Raw genomic sequence first — 18972 nt, 5'->3', positions numbered from 1 at the left:
CTTGAAGAACACTGAACTGAAGTCCTGAGTTACCAGTCATTTAGAAGATGCCGGTCCGTTTTTTGCCGCTACAGGTTTACTGTACACAGATTAGAAAATCGTAAATCTGTCTTGCATATGACACCGTTAAGCAAAGATCAGTGCGTAAGGATCAAAGATCATTGATGCAACAGCCATTTGGAATAGCACTTCTTGCTCTCATTGTTAGGGCAGAGTGTCGGTTTCATAAAAGTCTCACTCTGTTAAATATTCTTTGTTGTGGGTGCTCAATAAACAGTATTCCCTTTTCATAATTTGCATGATTGTCATAGTTTATGAATAATGACTGACTTCTTTTGTTGCCTTTCTCACAGGAATGTTGGTGGTCAATGTTACTTGGAGAAACAAGACATACGTGGGCACCCTGCTGGACTGTACACGGCATGACTGGGCTCCCCCAAGGTAAAGATCATTTTTCTGTTCAACTTCTATTCCACCCGTGGAAACCAGAAGACATAGTGACATTTAAATATGCATCAAATTGTAGTAAATTGTAGATTCTGCACTGTTTAATTTGATGGTACACCACATGTCTGCTGGTTTGAAAAATAAGGCTACCTGCATAGATTGTGAACAGCTCCTAGCCTATATCTTACAAAGAATTTACTGTCACACATGGTAGTTCTAAATGTCAAGGGAAAAAAGAGTATTGCTCCATGATTGCCATGAATCATTGATGCTTTCTCTATCCCAGCCACACTTGGTCTCCAACCTTTTCATTCACTGTGATATGAATCTGTAGTATTAGCATCAGCTCAAGGATATAGCCTTGCGCACCTGCTTGCCTGTGTGCAGCAGGACTTGCCTATCCCATGCTAGTCTTTATCTCAAGCCTGGGGAAACAGAACACTGTGCTCATTGGCAAACGGCTGACATCCCAGGAGGTAGTGGTAGAAATAGAAAGCTGCTCTAACAAGCCAGATTGCAGAATCCAATTATTGGACTAATAGCTTTTCCTCAACACTGTATAACATTCTCTGTCACAAAAGGCTGCAGTTTCTTAGATCAGTGTTATGTGGGTGGTAGCTTAAGGTGTTTGTAATTCCTGGATTTTTGCCTTTTTATGCTAAATATGTGGAGTGTAAAATAGCACAATACAAACACATGATTTGAGTTAGAATACCTGCACTGTATCTAAGTGTAAATGTAAATCTATATTTGAAATGTACTGTTAAATGTTATACAAAAAAATCAACATTAAAGCACAGCTAATATGGAAAACAAGGAGAGGCTATATCACACCAGCAATAATGGCATTGCTTTGCTCAGTAAGTGAGGTTTGTTGGGCTGTATTTGCACCAAGATAGTCTTACAGTTTGCAGCACGACTACATTAGGGACACACTATGAATAATTCAAAAAGCTTTCAACGGACTGAATATAAACTCAGGCTTGCAATGAGTAATGAGTCTGAATTCCTCTACCACTGTCAGACTACGGATGTATTCACATCCCCTGCTGGGGCTGAAATTGTTTGGAGAGACTTGTAGGGGAAGCTGTGACTCATCCCAGCCCGGTGTCTCTCTTTGTCACAGATTGCTAACCTTCACTGCTGTGCAGAAAGATAATTACATTACCCTTATAGAGACACGAGGCCCTGAATTACTGTATGTTATCATTACAAAGCAGGTAGAATGTTCACAGCCGTGTCTTTTTGAATGATGTTTAGGCTGCTTGTCATTATTTAGTTGGAAATTGATGGGTTTCTGTTTTATCTGCTTTGTTCAAAGTGCTTACTGTATATTTCTAAAGAGAATAATGAGAAATAGTGTTCAATTTATGTAACTTGGAGTGCACAAAATGTTGAATTGTTGGGAGTATTCTATGAGAGGAGAGAGACAAAACAATACTAGATATTTTAGTATCATGGTCATTGTTCATTGTGGGTTCAAGCCTCAGATGGACCCTGTAGTATTGTGCTGCTTCATCATTGTTATTACCATTATGATTTTCCTTGCAATATTTTCTCAATTTCCTCTGAGATGGTATGTAATTGTGACATGCTATTTGGCACAATGATACAGTTGATAATGGTGTGTGTCAGATGCCCAATGAATATGTACACAAACTGCCAAAAACCTGCCCAGTCATGCCAGTGAACTTGAGAACTTGAGGTCATGGCCAAGCGCAGAATTAGCCGTGGCTACTTGTGCAATCATCATAAAATTTGGTACATATCTTGAGTAGATGTAACCAAACATGTCTGCAAAGGCATAGTAATACCACCACAAATGCCAATATGTGACCATTTTCTATCCTTATACCTAGGCAGTGAAATGTCATGAAATTTGGACACATGCTCTAGGGCGAAGTATAATTCAGTATGTGAAATTTGGTTCTGAGTCATGCATATGGTTGTGGCCTACCACATAATGGCTTATAACTCAAGTTGGGTCTGCACAATCACTGTGAAACATCTGCGGACTTCTATGTGGAATATTGGCACCAAATTCATCAAAGAATGCCAAATTATTATACACTACCCACAGCAATGTTAATATAAAATGTATCCACATAACTGTCAAAATGTCACTGGATGTTCTTTTACTATGAAACTGTGAGTGTCAAAAGCTAAGCTGAACATTCCCATAAAGCTCTTGCCTCATCAGTCTCTAACATTTAAGTCTTAAACATTCCTGGGCTTGAACCCCAGCACCACTTATTACAGTTACATTTTGCAATTTTGGCATATTAAAGTTGCACAAATTTCCAATTCTGGTATGATATCATGGCACCTTTAAATTCTTTTTGAAATGTGTCACTGCATTTGGTTTTCCTATAATTAATATTTCATCTCATATTTTACATCTTCAATTCTACAAACACACATCGTCATCATACATTACAGATATGTACAAATGTTTGTAAAATATCTTGCCAGCAAATCATGTTGCAAATGATTTTTTGATGGAAAATATAAAAATATAAACTGATTAACAATTGCACTCCATCAATGTATTGTTTGTTGTTCTGTTTAATTAGTACATTGGAAATAAGTATTATATAACTTTCTCATTTATTCCATTGCCATCTCATTTTGTGCGTATTTTTCCATTGTCTCATTCAAAATAAAGCTATGGTACAAAGAGTGGTATTGATCTTTAAGTCAAAATGTTGGTATTATGGCACCACTGATTCTTAATCCTGTTTTTCCTTGCTACTGCAGGTTTTGTGAATCCCCTACAAGTGACCTGGAGATGAGGAATGGCCGAGGTCGAGGCAAGAGAATGAGACCCAACAGCAACACCCCTATCAATGAGAACAGCAACTCATCAGACAACAAAGGCACCAACAATAACAAGACGCGTGCTGCCTCCAATAGTAAGGGGCGGAGGGGCAGCCAGACACCATCAGAGCGCCGCACGCCACCCAACAGCAACACAGAGGACATTAAGGCCAGTCCCTCATCAGCTGGAAAACGCAAGACCAAACCAGCCTCAGACATGGAACCCAATTCCAGCTCAGAGGACACCAAAGGCAACAAGCGCATGCGGACTAACTCCAACAGTGGCGGGGTAGGGCCAACAGGGCTCCCCATTCCTTCTATCAAGACTGAGCCTCTTCCACCTCCCCTGGACCGCAGCTGCCCCTCACCAGTTCTTATCGACTGCCCACACCCCAACTGCAACAAGAAGTACAAGCACATCAATGGTCTCAAGTACCACCAAGCCCGTGCCCACAATGATGATGACATAAAGTTGGAGCTAGATGGGGACAGTGAATATGGAGAAGACTCAACTCTCCACCCTGAACCAGGGAATTGCAATGGAGCATCTATCTCTCAGAAAGGATGCTTGTCTCCAGCACGTTCTGTCACCCCAAAAGGCAGGGGTTTTGATGCTCAAAGTCCCTCCCCATCCCCTGGCAAGTTTGGCTCAAAGCAGAGTAAAAAGAAAATTGCTGATGTGGATCCAGAAATGGGTGCTACACCAATGGACGGTTGTGAAGATGGGCCCTGCCTCACCGATGAGGCCAGTAATGACGGCATAGATGATAAGAGAGGGTCAGACAAGTCCAAAAAGTCTAGCAGTGGCACAAAGGCCGACAAAATGGCACAGAAAAACATGAAGTCACCGCGACCCATTGGCCCTGGTTCCACAGCATCCCAGCAGATCTACTCTTTTCCTCCCGGAAACCCAAACACCTCCCCTGGGATGGCCCCCATGATACAAGGAATCCCGAAAAGTCCCCAGATGAAAGGCACACAGCCTAAACCTCCTGCCATCGGAGACCCTGCCTCCAGCAGCTCCAAAGACAAGAAGAAGAAAGATAAGAAGAAGAAAGAAGGTGGGAAGGAGGCTGACAGCCCCAAGCCTCCGGGAAAGGGAGGGAAACTGGAGGAAGGAAAGCTTCCATACTCTGAATCTTCTGACCAGGGGAATAAGGGGGAAGGGCTCCTCAACGGTTCCTCAGACCCGCACCAGAGTCGCTTGGCCAGCATCAAGGCAGAGGCAGACAAGATCTACAGCTTCTCTGACAACGCCCCTAGTCCATCCATTGGTGTAGCCAGTCGGATAGACGGCAGTGGGATGCCACAGCCTCTCACGCCGCTCCACGTAGTGACCCAGAATGGTGCTGACAACTCCTCAGTCAAAACCAACAGCCCAGCATATTCAGACATCTCAGATGCTGGTGAGGATGGTGAAGGGAAACTAGAAGCCGTGAAAGTCAGGACAGAAGACCAAGCCATCAGGGAAAGTGTCAAGAAAACCCTCTTCCCAAACCAGACACCCAACAAAGATTCTCCGTACTATGCCGGCTATGAAACGTATTACTCACCCAATTACGTCAACCCCAGTCCCAGCGGGCCCAACCCAGGTACCCCATCGGCCGAAGGACCGGTTAAGATCAAAAGAGAGGATGACCAGGACCAAGTTGAGGAAAAAGTCAAGGTTGAGCCTCATGAAGACCGCAAACCTGACAGCAGTGCCTCTGGCCAGCAGCAGCAGCAACAACAGCAACCTTCAGTCATCCAGCAGCGTTCCAATATGTACATGCAACCTCTCTACTATAACCAGTATGCCTACGTTCCCCCTTACGCATACCATCCTGATCAGGCCTACCATAACCACTTGATGAACACCAATCCAGCCTACCGGCAACAGTATGAGGAGCGGCAGCGGCAGATGGCCGAACAGCACCGTGCTGCTGAGAAGAAGTCTGATGTAGTCATGAAAGAACGAGAAGCCTCCATGAAGGAGGAGTGGAAACAAAAGGGCCCCATGCCCCCTAGCCTCTCCAAAGCCCCAAGCCAGTCAGACCTGGGCAAGACGCCGCAGCCCCCCAGCAAATCCAGGGACTCTCCCTCTGAGCCCTCCTCCAAATCCATGGCAGGCATGAAGGGAGAGGACCCAAAGTCTCAGCAAGCTGAAGGGCTGAAGATGAAGCTGACTGAAGGGGGCCACCATGGAAAGGAAGACTCCAAGCAAGGCCTGGAGTCCAGAGGACAGACAGGAATGGAGCAGGCTATGTGGTACAGACAGGTAAATACCATGCTAGATTGAAAACATAAGTTTGTGAATCTGTGAAACTGAGAATGTTGGTTTATTTAGTATTATTTCAAAATATAGATGATTATTTATAGAATCAAGTAGTTCACTTTAAGTCATTATATGGCATTGTCAACTATGACAATAGGCTTCTTGCAAATTTTGTCCAACCGTTGGCCTTTTTCTCCTTCAACAGTACCCTGAGAGCCAGAAGCCCCAGTCAGAAGATGAACACCAGCAACAACAACCTCGATGGAAAGATGAAAGGGACAGAGAACGGGAACGGGATCGGAAAATAAAGGATGACAGACCCAGGCCCAAGGACAATAGTGGTGGTCCCAAAGAGGACAGTAAAGAGGGCACTGATCCCAGGATCTCTTCTGAGGACCACCGGGCCATGAACAAAGACCCGCGTTCTAATGCCCACATGCAGTTCTCATCACCACTAGCACAGCACCAAGGCTACATGCCCTATATGCATGGCTACCCCTATGGACAAGGCTATGACCCCAGCCACCCCGGATACAGGGGGATGCCCTCAGTCATGATGCAGAACTACCCAGGTATGATGTTATATTGACTTGAAATGCATGTAAATGTTGGAGGTCTTTAAGAAAGGAGTTAACTGGCGACACATTTCCAAGCCATAACTGTGAATAGCTATAATCGTGGCTATAACATTTGCATTATCTACACCCTGAATCTGAACAACCAATTCTCCTCATCACTCCTAGGTTCTTACCTACCTGCAGGCTACCCATTTTCTCCATATGGTGGTAAAATAGCTGGAGGTGATGAGGGCAGTGACAAATCTCGTGCTAGCCCCACTGTCACCAAATCTGCATCGGACTCCAAAGCCCTGGATATCCTGCATCAGCACGCCAGCCAATACAAGAGCAAATCCCCCACAGTGGGTGACAAGCCCTCCCATGACAGGGAGAGGGAGCAGGAGAGAGGAGCTGGTGGAGACAGAGATCGGGAAAGGGAGCGTGAGAGGGAAAGAGAGAGAGACGTGGACCGGCCGCGCTCCTCGCCCTCCCAGCGCATCATGCCCTCTCACCACCACCTGGGATACCCCCTGCTCTCAGGGCAATATGACTTGTCTTATGCCACAGGTCAGTCTCATCCACAGTATCCTCAATAGTATTTGATTATACATGTAGAGTAGAACACTGTCAGTTACTAAAAGATAGCCCCCAACCAAGAAAACATAACTTATTTAGATGCAGACTATTACTAATTACTACAGATGCATATGACCCATCACTGATAGAAATTCAAAACTTAAATAGGACATATCACTGATAGCCATAAATTTTCCAACTCACCATAGGTCTCTCCTCATCAGCTATTGTTGCCAGTCAGCAAGCAGCAGCCCCCTCCCTCTACCCACCAGCACGGAGGTGAGAACGGTAAGACCCCCCTTAGTTGGAGAGACAGGCGAAAGACTGACATTGAAACAAAACACAAGCCTGCTGAGACAGATATTTGGACAGACAGGTGAACTGTCAGCAATGCTGGCAAGCCAGACAAATGCAGATGGCAGGCACTGTGCTGCACGTAAACAATGCCGCAGTGAGCTCCAGTAAAAAATATATTTAGGCATATCATTATGAGCATTGAACAGGCATAGACTGGGACATGTTCTGTCAATGTGAAGCAAAATGTTTCTTGGTCCTGGGTTTATTTAATTTGAACTGAATAGAATTGCCTCTTTTACTCTTTCCTTGTAATGTTGATGTTGCAGTCTCAGAGGCAGCAACCTGTAAAAAGGCTTAGCCAAACAAAGCCCTTGCTACGCTACAGCTAGCTAGCACAATATGCAGTGCAGCACTTAGCCCCTCAGCTCATCCATCCTAAGCAGGTCCTTTGAGGACAAGTGGATCACAGTGTTGATAATAGAGACATGGAATGAGCCCGCCAAGACACAAACCTAGTGCAACCTGCATTGACATCTAGTGGCAGCTCTCTTAACTTGCAACTGAATATTTTGGTAATTAAATGTAGGACTCGGGTCAGGCACATTACAATAAATGTACAAATGTGCAATATATCTTTAACAGAGAATAGTTACATGGGTTTCTGCAGCATTGATTATGCAATACAATTGTTTTGTTTACATGTGTGTAGATTAATTGTAAGTAAACTGGTAATAAATGTCTCTCTTCTCTTTGTATTGTTGTCACAGGGAAACCTGACCGTCACACCTCCACCCTGCAAAGATTCATGTGACTGGCTCACATGAGAAGAAGATCTCCTGGGTGTTACCTTTTAGACATCAGTTGAATGGTGTTTCTATCTATATTTTTAGTTCTTCTGCCCCAAGGCCAGGCAGATTGTCGTTTTTTTTTTTTCCCCTAGCGAATGAACCCCAAATTCTCAAACCTTGGACTGTAACAGGACTGATACAACCCAGGTTCAAAGCCATCACTCTGCCCCATCATGCAGAGGAAACACCAACCCGCTGATTATCTAGTCTTTGCACTGTCGACAAATACAATGCAAAAAGAGACTAATGGACTGCCAGAACAGCTTTTTTTTTTTTTTCTTCTTTTTTGACTGCATTGTTTTTTGTCATGCGCAGAAAGAAATTGGCAGGGGATTTTGGGGGGTTGGGTGGCTGATGGGAGAGGGGAGTCAAACTAAAATAAAGACTGACAAAAAAAGTGAATCATGTTGAAATGATTGAAACTATATGTCTTTGGCTTATTGTATGCCGTGAAACAACAGTATATCCTTAACTTGACAAATGTTTGGCTATATTTCGTGGGGAGAGGGAATATGGCGATAGCTGCTTTCTTCAGAGACTTAAGAGCCTGAGATTGAAGTTTTCATTTTCCACCATCATTGAAAATTCCCATCCTCACTGAACCCTCAGTTCTTGTTTCAGGGATGATGTCATGTTTTGCGAAGGGACCGCATACACCTCAATGGAGAATAAACACTATTCATGTTTTGTTTTTCTTACATGTTTTCTTTTCTCGATATTACTTTAATTCAGTACTCTACTCCATATCATTGTGTTCATCTTTGAATGTGTGTGTCTAATGCTGGTATCATGGCTGTTTTCCCTCACACTGAAATGGCCACATCTATCCTCTCACTCACTCTTAACCACACTCACTTGGACAGTTGTTAGCATGGTTTCTTATCAGCGGCTAGCTTTGGATCACTCCAAAGCTGGGTCAATGAGTCTGATACCTTGGTCATCATTCTCTTTGTTTCAGTTGGCACCTGTGCTGTAATTGTAAGGTCAACTACTGGCACATCAATCATAGCAGCAAGGAATGACCTTAAAAACGTTTCAACTGCTACTATTACAGAACAAATATGAACCACTCAGACGCAGAGAATTAACTGACCGAGAAAGGTAGAGAGAGGGAGTGAAGTGCTTGAAGCAAAAGCTAAATGGGTAAAATGGGACCTGGATCACGCACACATGACTGACATAGATAGGCTCTTGTCTTGCCCAATCATCCAAAAAAGAAGCACTTTGCTATAGGCTTTCCTTTGGAACTCACACTGGTGGTGCAACTCTGATCCAAGATGGAGCCCTCTGTGGATTCAACCAAGTCTGGTCAACATCAGATATACATAAAATGTGACTGTTACATGGTCATACTGTAAACGGTCCTCTTCCAACAGAGGTCCCTCTTGACTTTTAAATGATCTTTCAGTTCTCTTTAACCTCAGGGGTTCTAAGTGAAATTCTATCCATATACCATTTGCATTGATTTTTAGAGGGCTTCTGTTTATGGGTGTTGAATCAGCACATACTCAGCTCTGAGCTGGATGTGCTGCGGTGGTGCGAGTTCATTCGGGAGTGATGGGCTCGGGATAGGTGATTGTTAAAGGTTTTATCCCTTGCCACACTGTGGTCAGTTGTGAACAGAAGTCTTGGTGTTTCTCTTGTTCATCAAAATGAGAGTGGGGTATTGGCCATGTTGTCAGCAAGTTTGTTTACTTTAAGTAACACGCTTCTACAATTTCATCAGATTTGGTTTTATGATCACTTTTAAGCTTCCATATGTTGTAGTTTCTTCGTTAAATATGTGATCAAGAAGTTAGTAAGCCACCAGTTAGTCTCAAGTTTAAAACCCTTTGAAGGTGGATGTTATACCAGTTAGCTGTTTGGCTAGAACACTACTCATAAGTAGGAAACTGCAGCTCTTGATTTTGGGGTTCTAGGACATTCCACGTAAACGAGTTGCCAGTTTCTCGTCCCACAAAGTTTGCAAGATGGTATATGTTTGACTTGTGTGCATTTCAAAGCAGAATGGTGGTTTGACATGAATGAGCTGAATGTGGTGGTCTTTGACTTGTACTTAATCTGTAAGGGTAATCTAGGCAGCTGTGATGTTGTCATTAAAGTCAGTGGGTTTTAGTACCAGCAGACTGCATACATATAGTTTTATCAGACAATGGTTGTGACAAGTGCATTTGTTCTCTCTCTGAGAGTAGTAATGTTATCTCAGTAGTAAGCAAAACCCAGTGAAAATCATATATACTAAAGTGTATGAAAAGCCAGAAAAGTAATGTTTGCTATCGACTTATTGGAAAGTGCTTGGCTCTGTATTTTGCAGGACTGTATTTGTTTCATGGTGAAGAGTATATTTATTGGCCAGCAGTTGTCTCAATTGGTGCCTAGTTGAACATTCTCCTGTGAAAACGCAGAGACACTTGCTTGTTTGTCCTTTCCTGACCCACCTACTGTCACTCAAAACCCCAAAGTACCAACACTGGTACTTGCAAGGATGTTTACAATGTCTTCATTTCTTTCTATGTGAGAAATTCAGAACTCTTCCCCTCTCCTCCTCTCCCCCTCCCTTCAGGAGTTTGTGTAAAGTGTACATTACCATGGTTCTTTTTTATACAATACTCTGTAACTTGCCTTTGTAAATTTGGGCTGAAAAAAAAAAATAAATCTTTTTATGAGACAATCTGCCCTGGGAACTGCTCACTTGCTCCTGGTCTGTCAATGCCATGAAGTTAAAAGACCAAAAACAATCAATAATACTGTTTAATGATCCTAATATTCTGCTTTACGAGCCCTACTATGTAACTGGAAGTAGAACGACAAAGCTATGTCTACATTAGGCATTCCACAATTGTTTATTCATCATTTCAATGTATGAGTGGGGGTTTCACATAAATTTGAATGTATGGTGCTAGAAACACAACAAAGCAGACATGCAAACTGCACTGTGGCTATTTGGCCACAGGAGAGCACTGTCTTTAAAGAGGCCACAGTCGGTCTCCGCTGTATGAAGTTTAAAATTCTAGCCTGTTGCACCTGCCAAAGGGAGTTTTATCGCTACTAGCCTTGCCTCAGTAGGTTTAACACAATGTATACGCTGTTGTTAAGGTGACAACATCTCTGAAATTGGTCCACGTCTCTCTGAAAAGGTGTTTATGTTCTAAGCATAACCTTTTAACAACAGGCAGTGTGAGGCATTATGCTCCACCAGTTGTCAACATTTCACCCTCTACAGCATCTCACTAAACATACACATTCTTAAACCTTTCTTTTTCTGCTGCTCCTGTGACCTTCATGTCTACCAGGCTGTCAGGAAACCTTTAACTGTCCCTAATGCCCCTGATCTGAGAGCGCTCTCTGTACGCAATGCATTAACATAATGCAACAGCAGTGACAGGGGAGGGTGATTACGCCGGGGATGATTTTGTTGAGTGTAAATGTGAAATCTGATTATCCTCTATGCTCTCAGCTTTGGAGAGGGAGGGAGAGAGGGAGGGAGGGGCGGAGGGGTTGGCTAGAGGAGAGATTCAAAGAGAGGGAGGGAGGTGTGGGGGGTGGGGGGGTTGAGCTAAAGACAGCAATGTGCTGAGCCAATGGCTTTTCCAGAGAGCAGCTGGCTGCCTGGCTGGCATCGGGACGGGGCGCTCGGTGGAAGGATACCTTGAGCAAGGCTCTTCTGCGCTCGCTCCAGGACATCGAGGGTGAACGGGGGCCGACTTCCAGGAGGGGTTCATGGGATGCACTATCTACGCAGCCAGCCCTGAGGCCCTGCCCGCCGACGAGGCCCCAGGCCGGGACAGATACTGCCAGCTCCCCCACCACCGCCACCCCCATGGTAACTGTAGTCAGAGGATAGCAGCCAGCAGAGCCAGGTCAGTCAGCAGCACTTGGCAGCATCCTGTCAAGCACATACTAACTACACTGAATGTACAGAATATTAGGTACAAGTCCATAAGTAGATTTTGTTTCTATTGTTTTTTGGACATCTACTACCTGGATGACTGAAATGAATCTACACAGACATCTTAGGTGCACTTACGTGTTTCAGGAAGTACACTGATGAGGTGAATCCAGGTAAAATCCATTATCCCTCATTGGTTTCCCTTATTAAATCTGCACCAATCACAAAGGAGATGTAGATAAGAAGCGGATGAGTTAGAGAAGGATTTTTAAGCTTTGAGACAACTGAGATGTGGACTGTGCAAAACGGGCTGCGACTCCATATCAGGTAGATGTCCCTAATAGTAATTTACATAATAGTAATGTGCATGCAGTGTAAATGCATAGAAAAACAACACACATGGTCCAGAATCATGCAGAGACCTTGCTCGATTCTGAACCATGTGTGTTGCTAGTACTGTTTTACTTTGAAATTATGTATATTTTTTTGAGAGCAGATGCAATTTGTCAGCTGATCAACTCTAAGTGATCGTGTGTTTTTGTTTCTGGGCATCAAGGTGTAGTACACACAGTATATATAGAGTATATACATAATGCTCCCATGTGTATATAACAGCCTCCTTGAACTGACCCAGCTCAGATTATTTCTGCCTCTCCGTCCTCGAACCTCGGAGCCTGAGCATGTCAACCTGACTCCCAGAAAGTGACTCCACTCCTTGGGGACGGAGTGAAGGTTGATGCTTGAATCTTTAATGTTTACATCAGTATGCCTCCGGTGCCGGGGGAGCAGGTTCTGTATATTCATAGCATCCATAGAGTCCTGTCTGCTTTTCTATGTTGACTTTGCTCACCCTACAGCCCTGTCCTGTGATTGCTGTAGGCCTGGGCTTAGGCTCTGTAATAGAGGGCAACAAAGAGCTATAATGGTAGTAATCCTATAATAACCTTTACTGGGATACTATACAAATATCACAGCAAAACTACAAGTCCCTACTGGAATATTACAGTTATACCGTAAGAGATAAGGTCATTATAAACTCACTATTGAATATCAGATACACTGGGAATCAGGGTTGGGGTCAATTAATGAATTAACTCATGAATTGCAATTCAGTTGAGGAATTGGAATTTGAAAAAAAAAAACTACAGGAAACAGAATTGGAATTGAATTGGAAATTTCAGGAATTTGAATTTAATTCAAAGAAATTCTGTGAAATTCCATGTTTTGTTTTGTTTTGTTTTTTTCTCACCACATATCTGAGATTACACGTTACAATACGACTGAATGTCATAAAATGTTAAAGGTCTCTTTCAGGTGGTATTTGATGCATAACATGTAATCGTAACACATACATTATAATTGCATGTTTTTGATTTGTTTCACTGTCTTTTATCCGATGCGTAACATAAATCATATAATGTTTATAAAGTCAAGACAAACTCTCTTAGAAGTGGAATTTCATGGAATTCTGTTTCCTGTCATTCCAATTCAATTCCAATTCTGCTTCCTTAGAGCTGGGTGACATTCCAATTCCAGAATCTGACTTGGAATTTACCAAGCATTCTCAATTCAATTCATGAATGAGCCATGGTGTCAATATTACAACAGGGTGTTTTTTTCTTTAGGGTATGACTGATAACGCTATAGCGGTATTTAATAAACACTGAGAGGTTATTCGGAGTGCCTGGGGGAAAGAGCAGCATAGCCTATTTGCATCTACGTGTATAATCCCTCGACAGTGTATAAACAGCCAGGCATGCAGCTCACACTGGGCTATAGGTAAGCTCAACCCACCTCTCCAGGGTCACACTTGTTGCGAGCTTGTACAGTAAACACGACACTCTGCTTTAAGTAATTTCAACCGGCTGGGAAGTTTTCGTTTGTATCGTCTTTTTTCATGGAAAAAAACCCACAATGCTTTGCCAGACAAATTCAGTGGAGCTTTGAAGACTTTGGTGGATCTTTAACCGACGCGACGGCGGAAAGAGTCGCGGCAGATTGAGAGGAACAGGTAGGATACATTGATCAATGTCAAGTCAGCCACAATAACGATGTGACTTCCGGTTATACATTTCAAAATAAAACACCTACTGGTGAACTCTTCATCGGGAAATATACACAATAGTACAATATTTAGGCTGGGCGGTATGGACAAAACGAATATCACTGCAATCATAAGAAATTATAAAGGTATCTGATGCAAAATCACATGTTAAATAATATGCATGGTAATGTCAAGTACAATATAACTGTAATTTTCAAATGAAGTTCCCTAATTTGATTCAGATCTCATTTTGTGAAATATTTTAATGAGTAGCCTATTTGCTTTTTATCAATAATTTGGCAACAATATAATTGTATCGTCATAACTCAATATCATTATTTCATTACGATATTATTTAATTGTTAGAAGTTGCTTATTCTGTACACTTTAGTAAGGCAAAATCGCCTTTCTTCCGGTCATATTCTAACTTTCTCTGGCTAACTTGACACAGCTCATATGTTGACGTGGGGAAAGGCTGGAAAGTACAGACAGCGCTATTAAAAAAGGCAAGTGTTATATATGCATAGTTAATTACATTTCAGGGGCAACATGTATACGCAGTCGTGTTTGAGATGCAAATCTGTCGGGGAGAAAAATCTAATTAATTATGCACAACCTTGTTTTTTTGGCTGTAACTTTGACAGAGGCTACTGTAGCTCAACTTCTCAGTTTGTAGACCTACTTTAAGCAACTCAAGTAGCTAGTAGGCCTGCTAATAACTAGTGATGTAGTGGTAAATAAATAAAAATGGCGGGTAAACGACCTCCAGTTGGTGATCATCATAAGGCAATACAACCACCAACAAAAAAAAACAATATTATATTTTGAGAAAAGCATTAATTTGTCCCTTTCCCCTAACCCCATTCCTATCTTCTTCATGTAACTTAAACCAGGTTGATACTATTTACTATGATGTATACTATAAACCAGTGGTTCTCAACGTGGAGTCCAGGGACCACCAGAGGTCCTTAAGGGGGTCCCAGGGGGTCCCAGGCAAATTGATGAATTGTTAAACTTCACCATTATTTCATTTACAAGAAGTTAACACAATTAGAGAATGTAGAGGAATGATTATTCTGATAAAAGTTTCACTGTTATCTCTCCACCTACAATACAGATAGTCATGGAATTCTGGAGAAAATCATATCTAACAATAAAAATATTCTCAGATTTGGGTCCGAGAGACAAAATCTCATCAAATGGGGGTCCGTGGCCCTAATGTGGACTAAATTAGGGGTCCTTGATATGAAAAAGGTTGAGAATCACTGTTATAAACTATGTGTACTTTCCCCTTCTAAATAAATCCCTGCTGATAAAAACACTATACCATACAGTGAACAGTGATTAGGTGTCAGCCTTTACCATCAGTTTACCTCATGTAGTGACATCATGTACTTAAAACTTTCTACTTTTACCAGCTGTTGAACAAACCATATCACCCCTTTATCAAGCAATATGGCCTTCAGTAATCATAAGATTTGGCGCCTTGTGTAAAACTTATCAACAAAGGCTGTTTTGAGGTGCTTGTATAATGGGCTGATTATTTCAGGAGGTCTCCAGTATTGATAGACTATCTCAGAGTCCAAAGGCTAAGCTTCTGCTGCAGTTTCAGACTCTTGGCTGTGAAGTGTCGTTAGACCAAATATAATGATAATGTACAACAATAAGACAAGACGAATCCAGCGAGAACTGGCACTGACTAAAAAAAATAAATAAAAAATGGACAAAATCCAAAAACTGCCAACTGATGCAAAAAAAGGATTTTTACATGAGGTGCAAAAGTGACAAAAATAAAGTGCAAAAACTAAAAAGTGCACAACAGAACATTTTGGTTATAGACCATCATCAGTTCCCTTTTTTTGCATGTTTTGTATTCCTTCCTTTCTTATAATTCCTGTTGGATTCATTATGTGTGTGATGTTTGAACACACACACCTGAGAGAAACCTCTAATATCAAAGGACTTTTCCTCACAGCGCAGACATCTCTCACTTGCTCTAATAATAAAAAGACAAACCCTTCTCCAGCTTCCTAGGCAAACTAGACCTTTTCTTCAACACACCCGATGCAAATTAACCACGCATCATTTCTTTCGCTGACAAAGCAGCGTGCTTGTATGCTTGCTGGGCCAACTTCCCTCGAGGTGTTCAGCTTTTCAAAGGGTCTATTAAAAGCTGTGGAAGTGCCCTTTAGGGCGAGCACAAAATCACCACGGTGCATGCCGGCCAAACTGATAAGGACACACACCTTATCAAACTGTCAGTGGCTGTTAAAGAAATACTACAGCTCAGAGTTTATTATGTTTTGACGTCAACACCACATGCAAAAGTGTAATTCTTAGTCTATTCATTTGTTTATACTTGCTTGGAGAAGCCTTTACTGTCACTGTTCATGTAGACTCAATTCAACATTATCCTTTATCGTCTTTCAGTAGAATCGTATCGTGATGATATGGCGATTTTGGCATATCATGACACATAATTCTGCTGTCTAAACTGATGATAATGAGAAAATCTTATTTTAAAACTCAAAATGAGGTATGGTAGGAATATTATTTGAAAATTTCAGTTTTGGTTCAATGAGATGAACATGAATTTGATTATATGATTTTGCATACTTGAGCCATAACGTAATATATATTGCTACTGAAAAAAATCCTTATCGTTATCATGATATTGATTTCAACCATATCACCCAACCCTAGTTTCACGTCTATTTGTCCTGTGCTCATACTCTCTAGTAAACACAAGAGCACCTGTGATGAAGGAGCTGCACCTCAAAGAAAGGAAAACTGAAAGAGAGAGAGGGAGAGTGATGGAGAGAGAGAGTGATGGGAGGGCGTGTTGATGAACTGACTCTTTCAGCAACTTGTACCTATATGCCCTTGATGAGAGAGAGAGGGGAAGGGAGGGGATGGCATCAGACGTATAACATGGGTATAACACATTTTATTAGCCTCAACAGGTTGGGACATGGAGTTAGTCCATGAAAGACAAATTCTAATTCATCTCTATCTTTAAAACACCTTAGCGACACAAGGCCAGAGGGAATGAGAGACTGGAGGCAGAAGCGGTGCGATGGCTCTTTAACAGCAGTCCCAGAGGCTAGCAAGCTTAACGAGATTACAGTTAATTGGATTGGAGGCTGCCTTGTGACGGCGCAAAATGTTTGTCTCCTGAGACAAAGAAGGACGAGGAGGAGAGGGAAGAGACGGAGACGGGGATGAGGCCTACCGATTAACATTCATATCAAGGACAGTTAGTCCAGACCGGGACAGCTCTAGAGAGAGGGAAGGAGCCGTGAGGTCAGTTTCTCCATACTGTCCTTTCTGCTCTAACTTAGATAGAAACATCGCAGGCAAATTTCACTTGTATGACAAGTTGGGTTGTTTACTTGTTTGTGTTGGTAAGCAATGTAAAACTTGCCGTGATGTAGCTTTTGCCATGTATGACACTGTGGGTCATTCATGTACATGTCATACATGTGTAGGGAAAACACCATTTACTGACATGTTGTTGAGACAAATGTAGACCATGAGTTTGCAACATGGAAAGGCCTGTTTACCACAAGCTGACGGTTCTGGTAAAAAATTTGCATTATAATTTATATTCAGCAGTGATGGAAATAGCACTAGAATGTCCTATTCAAGTAGAAGTATTGTAACTTTGCTGATATTTTACTTAAGTACAAGTAAAAGTACTCGTGTAAAAATCTACTTAAGTAAAAATAAAAAGTTGCTCATTTAAAATGTACTAAGTTTCTTTTTAGACAAGAGAACATTGTTAGATGTGGTCTTTCCCATGTTAACCTAAAAGGGTGAGAGGACGGAGTTCAAGCTAGATTCTTTTAATTGGAAAATTTGTAAGTTACAAAATGAAGTGCACAAAGTAAAGCCATATTTCTCTTCTCTTCTTTGCCGACTGATCATTCACTGCAAATGGCCTCATAATTTGTCAGTTTACAATGGTCCAGTTTCCTATTGTCCTGTTGCCTATGCAGAATCTACTGTAATGGATGTGATTTAAAATTTGGTGAAGTAGGCTGCAATACTTAAGTAAAAACATACATAAGTAAAAGTAAAATTACTGACTATACAAAAAGTACAAGTAGGCTACACAACAAAGCTACTCAATTACAGTAACATGAGTAAATGTAATTAGTTACTTCCACCCTTGTTTATCAGGGTAGAGACACATTCAGATTTGATTCAGAATTGAATGCAGGCAGCTTTTTGAGATGGAGTTTCCCTGAGAAGCATGCAAGCGAAACTATGATTTTTTTTTTCTAAATGACTGGGATAGACTAATTGAAACAAACTAGTTTGACAATGTTAGCTTCGGTTGAGCTGGACCACAAACTTTCCAGCGATCAAAGTTACAAATCAGCAACACAGTGTTTTGCAGCCCGGGGAACAGATTGGTAACTAATTGATTTGATAGCATGTAGGGCTGGACTGAATATCGGCATGTGGATTTCTTTGATCTGGCCATTAGTACTGTTAAGGCTATTCATGCTGCCTCCTGGAAAAGAAAATGAGTAGACATGGGTTGTATTTCTGTGTGGCCGTGACAAAGAGCAGCATGGCATTATGTGTTATGCATCAAGTGTCAGTGACTCTCTGCTCATTGGAAATTCCCTAATCTATAATTACAATGTATTACAGTAGCACAGATGATAGGATACTGATACCCAGTTTAATGTAGTGGGATGACTGAGAGGCTGTTGCAACAAATCACAGGTTTGGGTGTAGCTGAGACAACATTCATTGTTTATTTTTGGATTTTTTGATCATTTGTTTAATGCCGTTTCCAGGAAACCAGATCCGCAGACTATTGCTTCAGCCCAGACGGTGAAACATCTTGCCACGGCCAACACCTTTTCCTCAGACGTTGTCTCACAACATCAGCCGTGTATTTGGTTCATTCTCATACTGACGTAATGAGAGTGATTATTCCAGGGCTGTTTGCATCCTTCTCCCTGTGTTTCGTAAGGTTTTCACACTACAAACAAACCTTTTGTGAATGAGGTAACCGAAGCGTCATCCAGTGTCGAGTCAAATGCTATGTCAACTAATTGCAGATTTAACTGATTATACCCAAGGACACGATGTGCTGCCGAAAAATGATGTAAGGGCCGTCCCAGCTGTCAGTCAAGGGTCTCAGAGGGCCGCTTCCTCGGCCCACTGAGGTTTATGCAGTGCGATTAAAGATGACTTTGGCTGAGAAGGATATTACGATGTGGTTT

At 42.0% G+C, this 18972-nt stretch overlaps 2 protein-coding genes across 4 annotated transcripts in view; both read left to right on the top strand.

The window, feature by feature from the left end:
• znf609b (zinc finger protein 609b) overlaps nt 1-10437 on the top strand; it is a 69627-nt gene extending 59190 nt beyond the window's left edge. The window contains exons 4-9 of one of the 3 annotated variants that reach the window (XM_071530298.1): nt 354-441; nt 3205-5521; nt 5724-6090; nt 6262-6642; nt 6876-6939; nt 7716-10437. In XM_071530298.1, the coding sequence (XP_071386399.1) occupies nt 354-441; nt 3205-5521; nt 5724-6090; nt 6262-6642; nt 6876-6934 (3212 nt within the window). In that variant the 3' untranslated portion in view covers nt 6935-6939; nt 7716-10437. Of the gene's footprint in view, nt 1-353; nt 442-3204; nt 5522-5723; nt 6091-6261; nt 6643-6860; nt 6940-7715 lie in introns of all 3 variants that reach the window. The other 2 variants (XM_071530297.1, XM_071530299.1) reach the window with 2 other exon arrangements.
• A 1079-nt stretch (nt 10438-11516) lies between these two features.
• gramd2aa (GRAM domain containing 2Aa) overlaps nt 11517-18972 on the top strand; it is a 29677-nt gene continuing 22221 nt past the window's right edge. The window contains exon 1 of the mRNA XM_071530302.1: nt 11517-11656. Within this exon, the coding sequence (XP_071386403.1) occupies nt 11517-11656 (140 nt within the window). The remainder of the gene's footprint in view (nt 11657-18972) is intronic.

The sequence above is a fragment of the Centroberyx affinis genome, unplaced genomic scaffold, assembly GCF_046629955.1.
Source record: "Centroberyx affinis isolate AG114_WGS23_722 - 3 ecotype Tasmania unplaced genomic scaffold, CSIRO-AGI_Caff_v1 ptg001910l_1, whole genome shotgun sequence".
NCBI lineage: Eukaryota > Metazoa > Chordata > Actinopteri > Beryciformes > Berycidae > Centroberyx > Centroberyx affinis.
This window is presented reverse-complemented; position numbering and strand designations above follow the sequence as displayed.